The sequence below is a fragment of the Pagrus major genome, chromosome 13 (genome assembly GCF_040436345.1).
Source record: "Pagrus major chromosome 13, Pma_NU_1.0".
In the NCBI taxonomy this organism is placed as follows: Eukaryota; Metazoa; Chordata; class Actinopteri; order Spariformes; family Sparidae; genus Pagrus; species Pagrus major.
In genome coordinates this window covers 25,754,963-25,776,804 of record NC_133227.1, presented here as the reverse complement: position 1 = coordinate 25,776,804, position 21,842 = coordinate 25,754,963, and the positions used below count along the sequence as shown (strand labels likewise).

The window sequence follows — 21,842 nt, the reverse complement described above, 5'->3', positions numbered from 1 at the left end:
TTTACCCAGTCAGAAATATGTTTTTCTGATTATTCCAACACCACATGAAGGCACAATATTTTTTAGATGATTCCTGTTTTATTTTGTAGGGTTCATCCTCATGTGACTTCCTGTCTTTGTGTTTTTCCTGCCTTTCTTTTGATTGCCCTACTACATTCACCTGTCTCTCATCAGCCATCCCTCCCCTCTGGATTTAATTCTGTCCCCGCTCTCTTTGTCAGTTTGTCTGTTTTGTTCCTGGTGTCACTGTGTTTGTTCCTTGTGTTTTTCTTTTTGCAATCCTACCTGTGTTTTCTGCCTGTGACTGTTCCCAGTGGCTTTCTGGTTCGGTACAAAAGTTTTTGTATTTTTCTTTAGTTTCTCTCTTGGATTCTCATTTCCCTCCCTTTTTTGCCTGTATCTTAGATTTTGGATTTCAGCTTTGTTAATAAAGCTCGCCATTAGTTTTTTTAACCTGCCTGCCTCTGTGTCCTGCATTTGGGTCCTCTTTTGATCAAACATAACAGTTTCTGGGGACAGACATCTCATTTTCATATCGGATACCTTAAAACATGAGTGAATAGAACCCAAACTACCTGCCAGGCTAGATATCAGTGATTATTACTCTTCACTCAAGTGCCCTGTATTCTTCCTCGCTTGGATCATCTATCCTGTAGACTTTTACTTCATGGTACGGTTGAAAGGTTCATACAAATCTGGCGTGAGGACTGACGACAGAACTTGTCATTCTTAACTTTCAAGCCAACTTCAAGGAGAAGTTCTGAATGTGCAACAGATTTCATCAAGGTTCGTTTATTTGTCATTCTCGAACACAAAATGCAAGTTGTAGTCCCCTTATGCTGCACAAGAAAAACTATTGTTATCATGAAGTGTGGAGTCGAGCTGCTCTGTAGTCTGGTGGTACGGCAGCAGATACTTCTGTATCTTCTGGCAGACGGCAGCAGGGTGAACAGACTGCGGCTGAGGTGGGTGTTGTCTTTTAGTATATTTTAGGCTTTGTGCAAATATCTTCTGTTCATGGACGTCACTGATGCTCAGTAGATGGGTACTGATGATGTTCTGGGCAGTTTTAAGTTGCAAATCTCCCCGTTGTGGGATTAATAAAGGATTATCTTATCTTATTATCTTAATCACCGGCTGTAGAGCCTCCCTGTCCTGGGCTGAGCTCGAACCATGCCAGTCCGGATGGTTTCTATTGCTCCTCTGTTAGAGTTTTATGGGTTTATACTTGGACGAAGAAAGAATTTAGTCATTCCTGGTGTTTACAATCTGCTAATGATGACAGTTAAGTCCAATATGTATCCCATCATTATAAGAAACAGCCTCACATGTGGCTCACAGACTCAGTTCAGCCTGCACACATCCCTCTGCAGTATAAATGCACCGTACACTACAGTATACACACAGACTGGTGTTTTCCTCCCCTCACACACACACACACAGACACACACACACACAGAGCAGCCAGCGTGACTTCCTGCCCCTCTGTGTGACAGTAAACCTTTAATGAGTGATAAAAGGAAGCTGACCTTGAGCACAGCGTGACGCTCTCCGGCTCTGATCAGACCTGATAGAGCTGAACGCTGCAGAAGGCAGAGAGACAGCGGGGACGAAAACTGAGGACGTCTGAGCAGCACGGGGAGGGATTAGATTCCTTCTCTTTTTGAGTGAAGATTTACTGGTGAAAAGTGGATATTACACCAAAAATACTGGCTGTTTTGTCTTGACAAAATGGCAACAGAGAGGTCAAGGAGCCTCCTGTTAGTGTTGGGTTAGAAGACAACAGGAGATCGAACCTCCAGTGTGGAAACAGCCATGTGAGCACATCTGTGACACTGTTTATTTAGCATAGCATGCTTGATGCTAAAGGCTGCATGTTATTACATTATGGACACTTCAGTCAGTTCTCAGTTAAAATATACTTCTTTATTTTCATTTTTTGGTATTGAGTAACTTCTCAGCTCTCATCCATCGTTTTTTTAAAGTATAATTTAATAGTTGATTATTGACAAAACACTTTTTTTAATGAACAGGCCCAGATTAAGCCATTTCCCCACCTTTGTCACAGTAAAAGCTTCTCTCAGTAATAAGAAAATAAATCATTTTGTTCCTGTAAAAGTGTTTCAGCGCTCAGTCACTGAAATAATAACTTTGTTTTGATTATTGTAGTGAACAATTTCTGAACCTCTAGTTGTTACAAAGGCAAAATATATCTCAAAATTGGCCAGTTTAATATAATTTACTCATGAGTCCTCCTCTTTGAATGTTAAATGTTAATAGATAACAGTTTAGGCTGACAGGATTGTCATTAGCTTTGCAAGATCTGGTCATAAACCAAAGTACTGGGCACATTTTGAACCTCATGCGGCGACACATTTCACTCCGAATGACAGACGTCCATCTCATGGTGAGGCTAGAGGAAAAGTCAGGAGCTCATCAGTCAGTTAGATTAATCCTCTGGGAACCATGAATATCTGTAAAAATACAATTAAAACAATTACAATCCCTTCAATGGCTGTTGAGAGATTTCAGTCTGGGACACAGGATTTGTTTTAGAGGCCGAAGAAGTAAAAGTATCTCATATTAACAAAATAAAAAGCTAAAAAGATGAAAGAAGAGTCAAATTAAACAGCCCCAGGTTTGATTTCTAAGAGAACTGTTAGTAACCAAACAAACAAAAAGTCAACCACAAATAAAGACACAGAATCGTTCCTGCTTTACATTTTATTCATTGTCCAAATTCATATCAGTAGACTTGGAGAAATAAAAGGTATTTTTTTCCTTTTTAAACATTCTCTTAAACAAAAATATAACAACTATTTACAATCACTCGTAAAAAATACATAAAAAGCGTACGAGCAAAATCATGTTGTCTTTCTAAAAGACATAAGTTACAACAGCTATGAGAAGTGTGAGACGAAAGCAAACTGTAAGCCACAGACCGAGTTAATACCTCTTTGTACAGATTGTGCAGCACACTCACCACATTTAAGCTTATTGTTGTGCATTTCTGCCGTAATGCCAAAAGATGTCTACATAAAACACATTCACATCTCTCTTATTGCATTCCAGGGAACATGGCAGGACACGAGGAGGGAGAGGAAGAGGAAGAGGAGGGGGGTTAAATTACAATCAGCTTGATATCTTCATCGAGCTGCGTGAGAGGTGACGTTTAACCTCTCCTGTTTTTAAAAACACTGACATGTCATGTCCACAGTGCCAAGAGCTGCTCTCTGCCAGATCCTCCGTGAAAACATACCGACTGTATGCAGAGTCGGAGAAGAGAAGAAGTTAAAAAGAAGAAAGTTCAATTAAAAACAGAAAAATGGAGCATCGTGTCTTGGAGTGCTTGTTGAGCTCACGTGAGGAATAAAACAAAACTCTGTTGAGAATTCATTCAAAAATTATGTACAAAACAAACTGTTTAGCTCTCAATCTAACGGTTGATTGCCGCCTTATTTTCTAAATTGTCATGCAGAAGATTAATACTGATTTACTGTTCAGAATCTGAGGAATACCGTTGTGCAAAAAAAAAAAAGAGGAATTGTCAGTTTCTGACTCTCAGTCGAGACTGTTTTAAAAAAAGGGGGGGAAAAGGACGAGGGTGATGTCACAGTGAGGAGGAAGGTGTGTAGTTTAATAAAATAGTTCACGAGTTTGCTCATTATCTACTCAGCCTCGCGCTGATGGAAAGTCAGGTGAAGCAGTGCAGAGTTGCAGAATTCTCCTAAACAACTGGAGTAAATGAGGACTTCATTATAGTTAAGGTCACAAGAGACTTTTCTGTAGGTCTAGGTGTGATACATGTGTACACAATTTCAGACATGTAGCTGAAACCAGAGGCGGACGGATCTACCATAAGGGCATCCAGGTGGGCACTTACACTTACCACCCACCTGTGGCTGAAACCCATAAAATACTAAAATTTCCACCATGTGTGAATTCTGAGCAAAGGTTCATGAGTTTCGAGCCTGTTAAAGCCATAAAAAAAGCAGAAAAATATTATAAAAACTCACCCTATAAAAATTAAATAAATAAATAAAATGGCTCCAACCCAAGTCTCTGGAAGCCCAGAGATCCCAATTTAAATTGAACGTTCGTTATTGACACCCTTTCTTAAAGCTGAAATCTCTTTTCAAACCATTTTAGGATCTCGAGGTTTCCAGACACTTTAATTATGCAGTATGGTATAATTTTTTTTGTTGGGTTTTTCCGTTTTTAAAGCTTGTTCAGCTGTTGAATGCTGCAAATTGTTTTGCTGTGAAGCTCCAGAAATGTTTCGCGGTCTGTTTAGACTTAGACTTTCCGTCGGCATGAGGCGGAGTAGATAATGACTAAAATGACTAAATCTTCCTTTTTGGAGTGAACTGTTCCTTTTTAAGTCCTGCTAAGACAAAGGGCAGAAAGACATGATCTCGAGACGGCATGTTATGGCATCAAAAAATCTCCTTTCAATCATCCAGTCTGTGGTTGAATGAACCCTCCTTGTGCCACAGATGGAAAGAGACCCGCGAGGGCCGCACCTCCCTGCAGGCAGCAGCGATCAGAGCTGCAAACCACGAGGGTTGTTTTTTATTGAAAATGATTTCTGAGCCGTTCTTACGGGCTGTGAGCTCAGACGGCATCAGAATGGGATTTAGTTTTTTAAATGTCAATCCAAAACCTCGCAGATATAATTCCACAACACACACACACACATACACACACACACACTCGCACACACACACACACTCATATCCCAAAACACAGCAGCAATTACAACTATAGACAGAGCAGAAATGGCACCAACAACAGAGTGTGAGGGGAGAAAAAAAAACAAGAACTAATTCCTTAAAAGACTCCTGCCCGCAGACAGTGACAGGGCGATCACAACCTCGGATTATTTCTTATAACAAAATATTCAAAAATAGCCTTTATAGAGGACTCTCTTCTCTCGTCTATACATTAATTTATGGCAAAGAAACAACAAAAATATATATGTATAAATTCATATATATGCCATGTATATATTAGCATTAATCATTTCAAGTCTTTGTGTGGCAAAAAACAATAAGAAGCGTCACAGAGCGCGAGACAGAAAAAGCAGAAGAATTCCAGTTACACCCCTGCTGCACTGCAGATAAACACAATTTAAAACTAGTTTCCAAAAAAACGTGACTCAGAATGTACAAATCTGCTTCTGTTTTCCATACAAATAAACAAGTTTTCAAGCAAATCCTTTAAATATTCTACAAAATGTACTATGAACATGGAATGGAGATGCGAGCCGGAGCGTTACATTACATCGTCTGTTGACTTGTTTTCTTTTCTTTTCTTTTTTTTTTTTAAATAAGAGGAAGCAGATATGAGAGGTACACTGTGAGCACATAGTCAAAGTTTTTACGCTGCATCTCATTATTCCTGCTGCACTATAAACAAATTTACAAGGTCAAATGAACCCGCAGAATTATACTCTAACATCTCAGCTTGTAATTCAATAGACGACTAGTCTAATAAACACTGTAAACAAAACGTGTAAGCGTCTGTGTAAACACTGTCCTTTGTCTAACGCACACCAGCTAAGCTTTTCGGTGTGTGCGCGCGTGTGTGTTTGCATGCACGTGGTGTGACCACACAGTGCTAATTTATCGTTTTATTATAGCTGCTGCAATAGAATCACGGCGCGTGTTTGCACTCTACAGGAAGCAGCGAGGCATTTGTTCTTCAGCTCATTAAAACGAGTTATAATACAGATTTTATAGAACATCCAGGAGGCAGCATGCGCTAAAGTACCTCGCGTCGAGACTGAACGAGCAATAAGAGAGGTGGCTGGGGTGGCGGAGGGCGTGACACGGAGACAAAGAACTGCCTGAGAGATGCTGTTTGTCTCTTTTTTTTCCAATAGTGTGTAAACACAAAAATCTCTCTGTTATTTCAGGAGTTTAATTTCTCTTTTAGAAAGAGGGGCTCTATGCGACGGCTCGAAAACAGTCAAAAATGTGAGTGTTGGGATTCATAAAGTTGGTTTTGTTGCTGTTTGCATTTGGCTTGTTTGTGTGGGAACTGATGTTATTTATGTAAATGTACATCATCGGTCCCCGGGCCCATAAAGACACCCTCTCATTTATCTACATTCATCTTCTTTTGAGCAAACAAAACAGAGAAAAATCCCCCATGGGCCAGCGTTCCTCGTAATACTACAAGTTTCTATCCCTTTGCTCCTCCTCGCTGTTCTCACATAATAAAAACGTTGCAAAGCTCAGAGATGCAAATGAAAAGAAGAATAAACACAAACAAAATCACTGTACAACACGTTAAAACTGTAAAAAACAAAAAAACAAAGAGAAAAGTTCAGACAAGAGAGCTTGGAGCGCAAAATGGAGGTACGTGGTGGTCTGTTTCCAAGGAGGCCGACATCTTCTCACGAGATGCTGACAGTCGCTCTTTCCTTCTTTTCTTTACGTCCGTCTGCTGCGGTGTGACTCCATCAGCCTTTTTCTGCTCTGATCAAGAGTTTTAAAAAGTATCTAAAAGCTTTCTTCTTTTTTGTGAAAAAGAGATGATTTTACAAGAAGTCCTGGGAGGCAGAGAGAGGTCGCGTGACCCCACTGCTCTGGTCCGCAGGTGCACTGTGGTCCGTGGTGATGTCACACAGGGTCGTGGGCGGGGGGGGGGGGGGGGGGGGGGGGGGGGGGGGGTTTGAAGGAGAATGTGCTCTTATACGTGATGACTGCAGGCTGGCTAGATCAGTCCAAAGCCAGATCAACACAACGTGGTCCATGTGTGAGAACATGTGTGTGTATGCGTGAAGGTGTGTGACGTCACCGTCTCTACACTGCTGACACTTGTTCATCTGGAAAAAGAGGAGAGAGGACAGTGTGAGGACAGCTTTTGGTTCACAAAGGTCAATTTCAGAGTTTTTTAAAGATGTTTTTAATACCACACAGAATGTGATGTAATATCATCATATCAACCAAAGTATGAAGGATGATGATCAGTTTAAAGATGAAATATGAAGGAATTTTTATTTAAAACATTCAAAAATTGACCTAAATTATCAACAGAATGTGAAGAAACAACAGTTCTGAGCTTATCTCAAAGACTTCTGTGTATTGTGTTGCAGAGATATCTACTGAAGTTAGCACGCTAACCAGCTAAGCCATAAAACACTCCCCCTGGCAGTCCTGCTAGCTACATGGCTAACTGAGCTAACGGTAGCTACAGTCAAGGATGTATAAACAGAATACAGTTAGCAGCAGTTAGCAGTTACTTTGGTGATACGAAACCCAGAGTGCTGATTTATCATTCCACCCTCCTGTGGGACGTACCATCCTCACTGTCAGCCAGCTCCTGTGCTGGGAGGCAGATGCTGGGTGGTCTGGAGAGGCCCTGCGTGGAGCCGGCCGTCCGGGCCTCCTGGTGGTGGAGGTGATGGTTAGCAGCCAGCCTCCGCGCCTCGGCCAGACCGCCGGCCGCTCCGGGGCTCTGCAGGAGTTTGCTCCTCTGCAGGGCCACGCTGTAGTCTGGAGGTCTGAGGTGAGGAGGCCTCGGGGGGAGACCTCCTGGGACACCTACTACTCCGTCTGTGAGGCCGAGATCCCCCAGAGCCAGACCTTGGTAGCCTGGAGGGGTGGGAGGAGGAGCTCGGTAACGCTCATCCTTGGCGGGGGAGGTGATACAGTACACTGGATGGAGGTGGAAGATCAAAAGAAAGGAGGGATGGAGGGGGGTGAGGGATGAGGGGTGAAAGGGAGGTGTGTGGGGTGGGGAGTGTGCAAGGAGGGGAGAAACAAAAAGAAAGTAATGGAAAAATTAAATAAATGTGGTGTTTCACGAACCCAACAAATATCTTTACATGCACTGAAAACGAGGTGAAACTTAAAAGAAAAAATATCAACCAATGAGATGGATGGCTGCAAAACATACAGGCAGAACTAGAGCTACTAGAGACCAATGACTACTCTCATTATAGCAGAAGTTTGTTATTGAGCAGATTAATCGATCAATCGTTTGGTTCAGAAAATAAGTGCCCATCAGAATTTCTCTTGAGGAGGGTGACGACTTCAGATCGCTTGTTTTGTTCGACTAAAAGTCCAAAACCTAAAGATTCTTGAGAAACTGGAAGCAAAGACTATACGATTGATCGATTATCAAAATGTTTGTCAGTTCATTTTCTGTTGATCTACGAATAGCTTAATTGACTAACTGTGTCAGCAGAGGACATAACGCTGTCTTTGTTATCCTCATAATACTAAAATGTTTACGGTGAAACTACAGCGGGGGATCCCAAAGACAAATCTACACTCTGGCTGATGAGGATGTTCGTTATCTCCTGTCGTATGGAGAGCCAACAGCGACAAAAGTGAGATCTGTTTGGGATCTTGGCCAAAGATTGAAGAAAAGCCAGAGTGCAGCATTTGCCAGCTGTTCACTAGACCATGAAAGAAAGCTGCAGTAATTCACCTAAAACAGACTAAACTTAATTTACTGTGGAAAGGGGAAGACTATTTCCTACTGTAACAACCACACAAGCCTCGCGACAGAGCTGACCACTGTCACACTGTTTACTGGGAATCAAACTCCTGACCCCTCACCTATCAGGCCCTTCTCTGTGCTTGACGTCACCGTTTTGTAGACGGGGTCTGTGCTTTGCCCTCCTTCCTCGTTGGTTGGTGAGGAGGGGTTCTCCGAGGTGTTTCGCCGCTTTATCGTCCCGTAATTCCCCTCGTAGGTGTCTGACAGCGAGCTGGACGACGCCCAGCTCTGCCGAGACTGAGTGGACAGATCCGAGCTGGAGTTTCTGGAGTGCTGCTTGGCAGCGACAGCGTCCTCGTTCGCCCACGCCTGAGTGGCGGCCTCGACCTCCGCTATCGCCCCAGCCAGCTGCGTGTGCTTGAAGCCGCCCAGGTTCGTGTGCGGGAGGGAGAGCGGATGCCCGTGGATGCCGTGGTCCCAGGGCCGGCAGGAGGAGGCGGGGAGGCTCTGGAAGGAGTCGTGGGAGTTGGAGGAGCAGGAGGTCCAGCTGCCCCGGCCGCTGTCGGCCACAGAGTCCAGGGAGGTGTGGTCCGGGGTCAGCTCCTCTGTTGAGGTGGAGGAGGTGAAGGTGGAGGCTCGTGATACGTATCCTCGAGCCGACGACGAGGAATTACTGTCGATAAAAGATAGAAAAAACTTAAAATGGTTCATTTGTATATTGTCCCCTATGAATAAACAAAAAACAAGGAGTGAGTTTGCATTTAGAGTTTGATCGGCTTTTTGCTTTTTTATGTTTTGTTGTTGTTGTTGCTTGTTTGGATGGTTGTTGTATATCTGTTTATTGTGTTTCTTACACAAGTTTGTTGAATTAAAAAATGCAAATATCAGTTCAATAAAATCTTTCAAAAAATAAAAAGGTATATAAGGGAGATAATCGTCAAAAATCTAAATCTTAGAATACACTTACAATGTCATTATGTTCATCATCAGGTAATAGAGCACAAGACCAACCGGTCATACATTCAGATGTGCAGAGATTTTTTTTGAAACTCAGTCAGCACCGAAATAACACAGTCACCAGATGTGGATGTAAACAGGGAACTCAATAATATCCGAAAGACGTCATATCCCAAATATGATCAAAGCCGGGGTAAGATACCAACCAGGATACTAATGTATGTAAATTTAGTCTGAGCACGAGACAAAGGCTAAATGAGAAGCAGAGGGGCTCTTCATGAAAAGAGAGGGACAATGAAAAGTTTGAAGCACAACAGTGGAGAAAACTCTTGAGTGTTGGGGAAGGTGGAGGTAAGTTGTACTGAAATGAAGCAGCCATGAGGGCAAAGGAGGAGGGAGGTTCAGTAACTATAAAAAGCTGCTGGCTGGAGGACATGTGGGTCAGAGAGTCAAAGCATCGAAAGCGAAGACAAATGGCAACAGGATAAAGTTCAGTGTTACACAGGTGATCCGTGCTGCCTCGACACAATCCTCAACTTTCAACTAAAAAGTCAACAAAGAACATGTTCGACAGACTTTTTCACATTTTCTTGTTGTTTCACCTGTAAAATACGATTACTGCGACCGTTCAGCCATTAAAGTTTATGTTTAAAGTTTTGCCTCGTCTGTTCGCAAAAATCCCAAAACAAACATTTGACAGCGTTTCCCGCATGATAGATCACTTTGTCTGGCTTTTAAAAATAAACCTTAGAAAGTTTTTTCTCCTCAGCTGCTTTTCAGTGTGATTCACTGACACAGTTTTACTGGAGAAAACAAGCCACTCAATGAAACCGAGCCGAATTTCATAAAACAGGTCGGCGTTATAAGACGAGCTCGCGGAGGTAATATAATATCAGACAAGCAGACAGATTATTGCGTCCTGTGATATTTTATAGGCTCCACTTTGTGAGACGGAGTGGCCTGATGATGCAGGAACAATAAACAAACAGCAGACAATAAAAAAGGTGTGATGTTTACTCGGGCAGATTAAAAAGCCGCCTGCGTGAAAACAGATATGTTGTTAACGGAGAGGAGGAGGAGAGAAGAGGAGAGAGGAGGGCAGTAAATGTGGGATGCTAATAAAAATCTGCTGTGTTTTATGACTTCCTGTTCTCTGAGTTTTAATGAGGAAAGGACATAATTGGAGTCCAGCTGGGGGAAAATGGAAGAGGGGCTCGAGGTGGTAGACCATGTCAGTGGCGTGACTTTTTACTCATGTTGTCCAAAAGGAAGGTTTCTGATGGACTTAGTTTTTTCATGTATTGATTATTTTTGAGATTTTGGATTATTTTGCTTCAATAACACGTCTTTTTATAGACTAGTGGGAAGAAAATGTCCAAAAAACACATGTCGGTATTCATTTCTGTTCTGGACATTTACGCAAATTAGCACAACTGTGTGTCGATAAAATTATTTGCATAATACATGAAGGAAAGTTTCATTGTAACATCTATTTCTTTAAATATCTACCCTTTTCACTTGCCTTAAAAGGTGGGGTGAGCCATTGTTGAGCGTCATTTCGTCAATATTTGCTTACCCGACCCTTTAAGTGTGTGTGTCAGTGGCTTGAATCATGGCTAGCATGTGCTCTCACACTAATCAATTTGTTGTGAGGTATGAGTATGAAATAAGCTAATAAGGATCCCGCTTAAAAGATTTAAATAAATCTCAATCTCGAGTGAGTCATGTAGTTTCGGTGTCAGACAAAATGTATCATTCACGGGGGAGGTTGGCTGCTTTGATTATCTGTGCTGAGCTGGTCAGTGATTTCTGAAGTGTGTATCTCTGAATCTACTTCTTGTAGGCAGTGCGTTGTTAGAAACATGTATGTGTCCAGAGACAATTACAAACCTGGTTACACCAATTCATAGCCAAGAAATCCAGCTGGTTTCTTACTTGCATAATGTCAGATTGTGAGTCTGTTACATGAGTCCATGAAAACACATTGATAATGTTTTCTACTGCAGTGGTTTTTAAAGGTTTTGTCCAGAAGGCACACCAAATGGCAAGCCAAAATCTCAAGGCACACATGTATTCATTAAAGGATCTTTCAGGGCATACAATTTGCCTCTGTATTAGGAAATTAAAGCAACATTATGCAATTTTTTCAACTAAAAATAACAGCTTCAAACTCATGATGATGGTACAGTGTCTGTACTAGAATGAATGGCGTCTCTGTCTCAGCCACTCCACCTCCATCACTTGTTTCTGTACTAAGTAACTTCAGGTAGAGGGTAGGATCACAGCGTTACATACATGTTTACTTCAACACATAACACTGTTATGATGTAATGAGATTTGTTTGTAGGTAGCGCCTACATTGTGATGCTTTAACATATACAAAGGACTGAGACTGTAAATTAAATACGCATTGTCTTATCGTTGTAAATTGCAATAATAAGCTATAGTTGTGACAAAATCCAACGACACACCTCACATGGTGGGAACCACTGATCTACAGTACATCTGTGCATTTAAAAAAAGTATACACTTGAAAAAATGAAATGATCCCTTTCTGAAAAACTGTCGATTCCATAAAGAATACAATGCTTGACGCTCTCTTTTTTCAGCCTAAATGAATTAGCTTAACCAGGAAGATCACATAAACTGAGCTGAAGTTGTTTACCTTGTGCTGGGCTGGTTGTAATCAGCGTTTGAGTGTGCATGTGTTGCCGCTGTGCTCTCAGCAACCGCAACAGGTGTTGTGGTAGTAGTTGTAGCAGCGCTAGCAGCAGTGTTAGTACAGGTCCTGGTGCTGCTGTTACACCTGTCCTCAAGCCCGGGAGCCGGCACGGAGTCGACCGAGCAGATGCTGGAGCGGGACGAGATCTCGCTGTGACTCGAGTCCGACAGGTTGTCTGCTTTACCGGCTGGGAGGAGACTGTAACCTGGACAGAGGGCAGCAGAGAGGAACGATGAGGATATTCACATTTGAAGTAAAATACAGATTTTAATAATGAAGGAAAAGCAAAATGGAGGAAGGATGGAAGGTGAAAGGGTTAGAGACAAGTTTAGTTGAGAATATGGAGAGACGATCTGAGGTTTCTTATTCCCTTTTTAATAGCAAAGACTTGAAAATAATACTGTTAATCCAGCAAGAATCCATCACACTCATCACTGTCTTTATGTCAGGGGTAGTACCTTCCATCAATGCTTACACAGTACAGCAAATAGTTTCAGCAACTGTGAGGCTGTGAAGTCGTTACCACTTCTAAAATGTGAACAGAGGCTCTGAAGTGTGTCAAAATGACATAAACGACACAGTTGGGGATGAACCTAATGATTTCTGACTGAACATGGCAACAAAACACAAAGTTGGGTGGAACTCAGAGAACAAACTGAAATGATTTTCTATTTGCCGTTGCTGCAGCAAACAAGATCCATTTCTTGACAGTGAAGACTTTTTCTCACATCACCTCTCTATGACCCATGGTGCATACGAAACTCTTCTCTCTCACTAACACTTGATTTTTGTGCCTCTAAAATGAAATGTAGTGACATCTCTTTCAAACGCTATTCAAATGAAATCAATCATCAACAGCTCAATCTTTCTCCAATTTGCTGTTTTTACTCAGCAAACGAATGAATGACTCAGTTCTGTCTCTCTCTGTCAGACTGTCTTTCTCCTGGTGTGTCTGTCCCTGCACAGCCAGAGGAAGGGGTTGGGGCTGACCGACCTCCTGGCTCTCTGCTCTGCCTGTCCTTGTCTCTCATCCTGAGGTGAGGAGGGCTCAACCTCCGCTGTTCCCTCCCCACAGTTCAAATGTTGCTTGACTGCCATCGGCCTTTCCCTGGACTGACTCCTTTCCCTCAGTATCCTGAACGGTGACATCAGCCTTGTCCTAATGGGGGAATCTTGGGGTTTGGGTCTCATAAGCTGGGGCTGGGAGAGAGGTGATAGACCCATGGGTCCCAACCCTGGTAGACTGGGAGGAGACCCAGTGGGATTCACCTGATGTGTACCTGTCCTCCCTGCTCTCACCCTCTGTAGCATTAGCCCTGAATCTCCCTGTGCACCGTGGTTGTTCTGCTGCCTGGATCTCCCTCTCCTCTGAACTGCTTCTGTCTCCTCCTGCATCAGCTCCTTTATCTCCTGTCTTTCCTCCACCATCTGATTCTCTCTCTCCCTGCTTCTCTCTCGGCTGTGTTGCCTGGTCATCAGTAGAATCCTCTTGTGGAGGACAGCCCCACCTATGCCGTAACTGCGCAGGCTGATGGTGCCGGCCTTTGTGCTGGCGTCGCTGGTCAGCGACGACGAAGATCCCGACAAGTTCATCTGGCTGGAGTTCTGGGACTTGGCCACACCTCCCACTGAAAAGAGGGAGGGAAAAGCCAGAGATTAAGATAAGGGCGTTTCATTCAACTAGAAAAAAAGAGGATGAAGATTTAAGGTTCACCAATTAAATTAATGAGATATTTTGCAAAAGTTTTCAAGGAAGGAAAAAGTGTGAAATGAACCACAGACTGACTTCACCCCTGACAGACTGTTTTATTATCTTAGCCTTCTCTTCGAGTGTAACCTTTTCTTTGGATAAAAGCTTGCAGGGTGAAAAGCATTATCTGCTTCTGTAGCACACCTTTGCGCGGGGAGCCCTGCGGCGACACCGTGGGGCTGGAGTGAAGGGAGGAGATGGTGGAGACGGTGTCATCAGATGGTCTCTTGGCATTCCAGTCCTCTGATGAGTTCACTGGAGGTTTCTTTACCACCTGGGGAGAGTTGGAGTCTGGAGGAGAAAAAAAAAAAAGGTCACAGAAAAGTGGTAAACACCTGCAGCAATGCAAAACAGGGAAATGTAAATTTTCTTCCACCAGTGCGGAAGGACAGAGAAGATTAGGTGATTAAAATTAAATTCTAAATACAAATAAACGATAAAGAAGTTAAGCACAACTCTACACAAATGAGCCCAATGATGATACTCAGGTGTACTCACTGGGTGTGCCGATGTCCTTGGCAGTGCTCTTCTTTCGGAGAGGGTTCAGCGGGACCTGGACCTGAAGGACTTGCGACACCCTGTTCTGCGTTTTCCCCGAGGGCAGAGCCGACCGCAGAGACACCGGAGACATGTCCGACTTGGTGGATCGTCTCTCGCTCAAGTTCTTCGACACTACAACCACAGGAAGAAGAAGAAGAAGACGACAAATGTATAAAGAAAAACTACATTACTTCATTTATTTTGTCGCAATGACTTTGTTACTCATTTCATTTTTCAACTCTATATAAGTCTATATTGTCATTTTATCATATTTTCACGTGTTTCTTGTGTTATTTGCTTGTATGTAAGAATAAAGAAAATATTTTATAAAGTCACATGTCAGTATGTTTCAAGACTTCCCAGATCTGAGCAGAAGCAGCCTTGCAGTGATAAAACACAAGATTTTCACATTACAAAGTGATAAAAGTATCATTGTAGCATACTGACGTGCCTTAACACCGTCTCATTAACAGTAAGGGGACGGGTTTGATTTATATTACGGCCAAAAACTAATTCTGTCATAGCTGAAGCGAACCAAATATTCACTGATTCACTTCAGATAAACCAAAAAAATGAGTTTTTGGTTGTTTTTAAGTTATAATACAACAATATGAAAGAAAAGAACCTCTACTGACTTGATTAATTTATTCCTGTTCCTTCCTACAGGACATGCACACTTGTAACACTAGGTGGCAGTGCAAGCCAATAACACTAACATCTGTACACTACACTATGTACCATCAGATAAGATGCAGTGACATTACAGCTCTTCAGATTAAAAAAAAAACAGTATTTCAAAAATAAATATTCATCCTCTTATTTTTTCCAGAATTACATTTCTATAAAAGTTAAAGCATGAAAATACTCCGAATAATGCCAACTGAAGTCTACGCAGTATAGTATATGGGTTTATTTGTGCCTCGTGCCACAGAAAATGTAAAAAATGTACAAGAGAATGAAGTGTCCGTGTTACTCACAGGTGCTGTAGGACGGCTCGCACTGCAGCGACATGATTTGGTGTTTCTCCTCGTCCGTCTCCACCGTCAGGTTAGACAGGTACTGCTTCACCTTTCTGGCCATCTGAGCGTCTTCGTACAGCTTCTTGGCGTTGAGAAGCGAGCTGCGACGGACTCGTTTCTTGTGGGCGCCGCCCTGCACATCCAACATGTTGGAGTTGGTGCTGCCCTGACTCAAAGACCTGACGAGGAGACGAGAGAGGGAGGAAGTGGGAGGGAGGAAGGAGTGGGGTGAAGTAAACAGAGTAAAAGATGGACAATGGAGTGTGGAGGGAATATAAAGAGGTGACGGATGACCCGAAGATGAAGGATTGAGAAAGATGAGGCCGTAGAGAATAGACAGAGATAAATAAAGAAGACAGGGACAGAAGAAATGCACATGAAAGCATAAAGACAGAAAACAAAAGGCAGATTGAAAGAGGGAAGGAAAGAACGGTAAACAACAATCAGTCCAATCACCAACAAAACGGGCACAGCTACTTTCTTATCAAACACCTCTTCTACTATTAAATCTGCACATCTGCCTTTGTGTTGGAGCATAGCATTTTAAAAACGGGACCATGCAACTGGGAGGGAGGCAGCTGTCGCTCGTGTGCCATGCTATCACAGTACAGAACAGCAGAACATTCTGTCAGATGGAGGCAAAAAGGGGTTAGGAAACAAAAGATGCACAAGATTCGATATGGGGAATATTATGGCTTTAGGATGCAGATATGAACACACACCAAACATGAGTCAAATAGTATCTGTTCATATTTCCCCTGGTTTGTTTGTCATGCCGGGTTTTTAGTCACTGCTCTGAAGATTTCTGATCATATCACATCATTCTGATCAGTGAGTCCACTGAGCTGCCGTTCATTTACATTTCCACAACTGTTTTCCAAGGTCAGAAATTAACTTTGAACCTCAGATTTTGAGCCAATGTAGACAAGAGGTCCCCAGTGCTCAGAGAACATGGAAACTTGAACAACCCCATGACTTCTGTGTAAACTTCATCTGCTGATGTAAATCATGTGATACAATCTCTTCAGCAGCTACCAAATAGAGAAGCGAAGCCCCTCGCCTTACAGGGGACGTCCAGATGATTTTATGTCACAATAAATATGTAAGTAGTTGGCGGTGAGAGAAAAATCTTTTTTGATCCTGCTGAATTGCTGCATGAATTACACATATGATGCTTGTCAGTTTGAAAATCACTTTGCCACTCAAGAAAGTTGCCATTCAGGGCTTTTTGTATAAAACCATTGAAGTATAGCACTGTGAAGACGCGTACGTTATGTCTTCTCGTTTAACACTCGGTGAAACCTTGTAGAGTCAGCGCTGCATGTTGCTTCTTCTGGATCGGACTAACTCTCCAAGCACAATGACTGCCGCTGTCAACATGAGCACACTTAGAAATGATTTTCACCTTTTTTAAATGCTTTTTCTGAATCAAGGTGATGGCCATGTTGGCATTGTTGATGTATATTTTCAAAACTAAATCTTTTGTGTTATATCTTGACCACCAGCTGAGACTTTCTTGACTTAGAAAATTATGTTTTAAATTGAAAAATGTGTGTAATTCATGCTACAATTCAGACGGATCAAAAAATTTAATTGTCCCTCACCATTAACCTACATACATATTTTTCCAAAATAAGGTTGGAAACTGACAAAATAATCATGTTGGAAACTGGAGGGGTAAGGACGTCTCCTCTCTAAGGACTTTAAGTTGAGATTGTTTTACTTTATACATTTTAATTTCATTAACTAATATTTAGATTTTTCAGTCTTTGATGTATTTATTTCTTATTTTTTCTGTGAAGTTGTTTTTTCTTATGACATTTTATTCAACTGCATACTTGTATTTTGATGAATGATGATAAATTTGAACCTTTACTTACAGTTAATGCCATAAATCAAAGGTTTTAGTCAATGTTCTTTAATAACTACCCATCTCTATGTGAATGTGTTGAAAACCTCTATAAAAACAATCAAGAGGTATTTGAAGTTACTGTTTGACTCAAACATACAGTCTTATGAACAGGGCAAACAGTTAATGGGTCAATAATGGACTTCAGTATGGTTCGGGTGAATGGGCACTGCAAATGGAAGGGTTAATCACACACGAGCACAGGCAGAGACACATGTACACTCAGATAAAGTAAGGTGGGGCGGGGGGCATGCAGAGCTGATGGTGGCGGTGGTGTGGGGGGGGGGGATGCAGGGTGGATTGAATTTTTGTTGGTCCACACCGAAACAGGATGAAACCGGTACCAGGACAAACTTACCCTAAACTCTTCCACCTCTTCTTCCTGCAAGCAAGAGGCGTGAAGATTGAAGCGTGACTTAAAGACAAGTTCAGGGGTCGGGGTGGACAAGACTATGCTGAGGTCATGCCACAACAGACAAACAAGAAATGACTGGAGATGGGACGACACCAGACATATGACATCTCCCCATATCAACCTGAAGAGTGCGAGTTGGTGTGGCCTTGTGCATCACGGCCGTTGTGTCACCTTTTGGTAAAAAACCTGTGTCATGTATGATATGATGCTGAAACAAATCTGAAGTAAAAGTCCTCTCTGACATCTTGTAGTATGAAGTGAGTGTCTGCAGGGGGCAGTCATGCACTGCAGCAGTGACAGACAAACAGTGATACAAGCTCCACACTGCAGGTCGGCATCAATTCTACATCACTTCCAGTCGATGATCAATGCCTTGTGTCCTTGTGGCGTTACATTCAAGCAGAGGAATGCAATCGAACAAACAAGAGGCACGAACAGGACAGGAAGTGAATGGGAATTGATTGAACCAGACCTCTAGTGTGTGCCTGATCCTGTGGGTGAAGGATCCAGGTTGGCAAGTGGAGGTATGGTGTGTGGTGCTTCCCTTTTTGCTCACATTTGCAGTCTTCTGTAGTAAAACCTGTAATCTACCTCGCTACAATCATGCCTCTTTCTCAGAAGTGACAGTCTCGCTGATGGGAAACAGGAAGAGTCAGTTTCAAAGATACACATAATTGAAGGGAGTTGATGATTTGTTCACAGTAAATTGATTGGAGACTGTCCCACTACGGAAATTTACCGCTAATTGGGTCCTGTGATGATTTTTGAGACACAAAATTCAACTCGAGCCATCTCACCTTAATGCATTTCCTTTAAAAAAGCTCCAAAAATGACATTTTAAATGACCATTGGCCACTGTAGATCTCCTGGCTTTATTAGAGAGGAGTTTTGGATGTGACACACCTAATTAGCTAATTAAAGGTCGACACTGGGGTTTTGAGCTACCAGTATCTGTGAAACTGGCCCCAACTGCATCAAGTCAAAGCAAAATTAGTAAATCTTGAGAAATTTTGGGGACTCTTGTTATCAAAAACAACCAACCTCTGTCTGAACATGAGGGCAGGGTCCATGTTGGCCGAGGTCAACCGCACCACGTGTCGGATCTCCTTGGCGATCATCCTCAGCTTCTCAAAGTTCACGAGACCGTCCACGCTGGAGTCGTTACCTGTAAACACATGCACAAACAGTGAGCTAGGAGTCAGCTGTCAAAATTATACAGCAGATAAATGATTAATATTTTGGGACATTTGCAAGAAATCGCAACGATATTTCTAAGTCGAGTCTTCAAAGTAAAAATCTCCTTGTTCTGGTTTCCTTCATGTCATTTCTCCAGTAGATCAAAGTGGTGTCAGTCTTTCATGCCGAGTCATGCAGGGTCGTTTTGAGAATTTTTAGCAACTTGCTCAATTAGGGAAACTTTCTTTTCAATTCCTAGCATGGCTGTACAGTTAAGAAGAAAAAGGCTTTTAGGAGAAGTCAGTTTGTGTGCTTTTGACCTGACTCAGTGCGACAACTTAAAAAGGCAAGATGGGGAAGCCTTTAGCAGAAGTAAACCTGACTGAAATTGACCTTTCACACAACACAGAGGAAGTAGAGGATGTTAAAGGGTTCAGTATGACACGTAGTTTCAGAAATGGCCTCAGTTGTTTAGTGAACAGACAATTACGGGAACATGTGAGTAGGCCCATAGAGACATTCTGGGCTCTTCTTACCTTCATGTAAGAAGGTGAGATCCTTCTTGACCACTGGGAACAGTGGGATGATGGGAGGCTGCATGCTCTGACTACTCAGGATGTTGCGATACTTGGCCATGTTCCTGGACGGGTCGAAGACGTCCTGCAGGTCTCCGAACAGCTTCTCGTACTTGCTGGGCAGTTTCTCCCAGGAGCTCCGCAGCCGAGCCACCGGTGCCAAGTTCAGGCCGCTACGGGATGGAAGAAAGAGGTTCAAGGAGGCAGAGATAAATGGGTTGTGGTGGGAAGAAGCGAGGGGAAGGATAGAGGTAGAAATGAGCCGGCAGAAGAGGAGAAAGGAGTATATTTTTAGTGTTCGATACATACATCCCAATCAAAACTCCATACTGACACTTGCTTAATTGCCACTCTTCGATCTAACCATCTTCAGTCTTCATTTTCCAGAGCAGAGGACCCCTTGAGGCAATGTCATCTCAGAGCAGACTCATTTAGACAGCTGGTAATTATGACTGGCACAGCACTTATTTCTGCTCATTTCTTTTATTATCTTTCCAGTCTCTGTCTCCGTCCCTTTCTTTTTGGCTTCAACTGTCCATCCCTCCTCCACTGCTGCTCCTACCTATCTGTGATTTAGTCACTTTCCTCTGTCAGTAGGTATATTTTTATATCATCACACCTGCCACTTTTTCCTTCCTTTTTAAACACTTTACCATTTGAACAAGAAATGCAGAGTCTCCTGCAAAAATGAAGATAATGGAGGTTTTCTTGAAGCGGGTCTGCCCGATGCAAAACACTATGGGAAACCCTGCAACCAACCATATCTGTCTCATACACACACATGCACAGCAGCAATGCCCCTGTCACCAGGCAGGTTATGCATCAGTGAACCATATGTGCACAGACATCCTGCTGTGAGCGAAAGTGTAAAGGGACACAGAGGTCAGACACTCTAAAGTGGCTTTTAGAGCAGTGAGCAGAGAAGCAACCCACTGCTTCCTAAACTAAGTCCAGATCTAAACTCTGTCCCACATGAACCAATGTTACAAGAGGACCAGCTTTAGAACCTGGTGCCTACTTGACCCACATGCAACTAGCCACAGACTGACATCACTGGGAACTATTTATCAATTTACATGCAGATTGTTAAATACCAGATAAATATCTATAAGGACCAGCTGTAGGACCTGGAAATGTGCTTGTAGGTCTGATATTGCCAAAAATTGATAAACCGGTAAACTAGTGTCATCTGCATAGAAACAAAATTTGGGTTGCTTTACAGATATAGGGAAAACAGTAGTGGTCAGAGAACAGAAGCTTGAAAATCATCTGTAAAACATCCTGAATTTCGTTTCCATGCAGATGACACCAGTTTTTATACATTGGTGTTTTAACAATCTTTGGCAAAATCTAATCTACAAGCAGATTTCCAAAGTTTATTAGTTCTGCAGAGCCCTCCAAAATTGTTTTAAAATATTTGTGGTATTGCCTTCGACTCCCAAAGCACTCAGCACTGTCACATCGACACTATGTTTTAATGAAAAGAGAGTGTGTAGAGAGCTGAATGCTTCCTGACCATGGGTGTTAGAAACCCAGATTTTACAGTCGTCAAGAATTCAGAGAACTGTGGTTACATAAGTAACTACTTAGCGTTTTAATTAGGCGTGCAGCATTAACCAAACTCACTGTTAACCACGGTTTAAAACGTCACGGTTTGTAACTGTGAAGGCTCAGCTACACCGAGTGTTTCTCACTTTTCTCTCTCTCAAAAAGGGACATAGCACCAACTGTCGTCCCTCACGTGTGCTTTACCCGCTGTAACAGGGCCACATTACAACCATTTTCAGCTCAGTCTAACTGCCATCTAGAGCCAAAACCACAGAGGCCAGAGGGAATTGACAACAGCAGCAAACAATAAGTGTAGCTGCTGCTGTGGTTTGGGAGGATAGGGGCTGATTCAGTGAGCTGGCGGCAGGGTGAGGGGAGGAGGTGAGGAAGGAGACAAAAGGCTGAAGCTCATTTGGCAGAAAGAGTATAACTCGCTGTCCTCACAGACCAACTGTCTTTGATGCTACTACTTTACAACCCAAATGTAATTTAGGAAGCCAGTACAGACAAATAGTCTTTAAAACAGCTTCAACATGGAGCCTACCTGATGATGGCGAACATGGAGTTGAAGTTCTTGCACTCTCTGCAGTGCAGGGCGATCTTGATGAAGTGTTTGATGGTCTTCATCCTCTTCAGGGCGTTGGGCTCCTTCAGAATCTCTGTGGCCACCCAGAAGGTCTCCTGATTTATCACCTCCTCAAACTGTTTTAGAGTACCGCTTGCAATCGAGGAGTCTAGTTTAAACAAGTCGTCCACGTACCTGAGAACAACGACAAA

At 42.6% G+C, this 21,842-nt stretch overlaps 1 protein-coding gene across 3 annotated transcripts in view; it reads right to left on the bottom strand.

Moving 5' to 3' along the window:
• Nucleotides 1–6,659: 6,659 nt before the first annotated feature.
• Nucleotides 6,660–21,842, bottom strand: part of LOC141007396 (rap guanine nucleotide exchange factor 6-like) — a 163,275-nt gene continuing 148,092 nt past the window's right edge. For 2 of the 3 annotated variants that reach the window (XM_073479755.1, XM_073479754.1), the window contains 12 exons: nt 21,610–21,825; nt 19,479–19,690; nt 18,808–18,931; nt 17,710–17,733; nt 15,401–15,621; nt 14,382–14,555; nt 14,028–14,174; nt 13,642–13,761; nt 12,077–12,338; nt 8,574–9,127; nt 7,308–7,664; nt 6,660–6,832 (listed from right to left, as the gene is read on the bottom strand). In XM_073479755.1, the coding sequence (XP_073335856.1) occupies nt 6,810–6,832; nt 7,308–7,664; nt 8,574–9,127; nt 12,077–12,338; nt 13,642–13,761; nt 14,028–14,174; nt 14,382–14,555; nt 15,401–15,621; nt 17,710–17,733; nt 18,808–18,931; nt 19,479–19,690; nt 21,610–21,825 (2,434 nt within the window). In that variant the 3' untranslated portion in view covers nt 6,660–6,809. The remainder of the gene's footprint in view (nt 6,833–7,307; nt 7,665–8,573; nt 9,128–12,076; nt 12,339–13,641; nt 13,762–14,027; nt 14,175–14,381; nt 14,556–15,400; nt 15,622–17,709; nt 17,734–18,807; nt 18,932–19,478; nt 19,691–21,609; nt 21,826–21,842) is intronic. The other variant, XM_073479756.1, reaches the window with a different exon arrangement.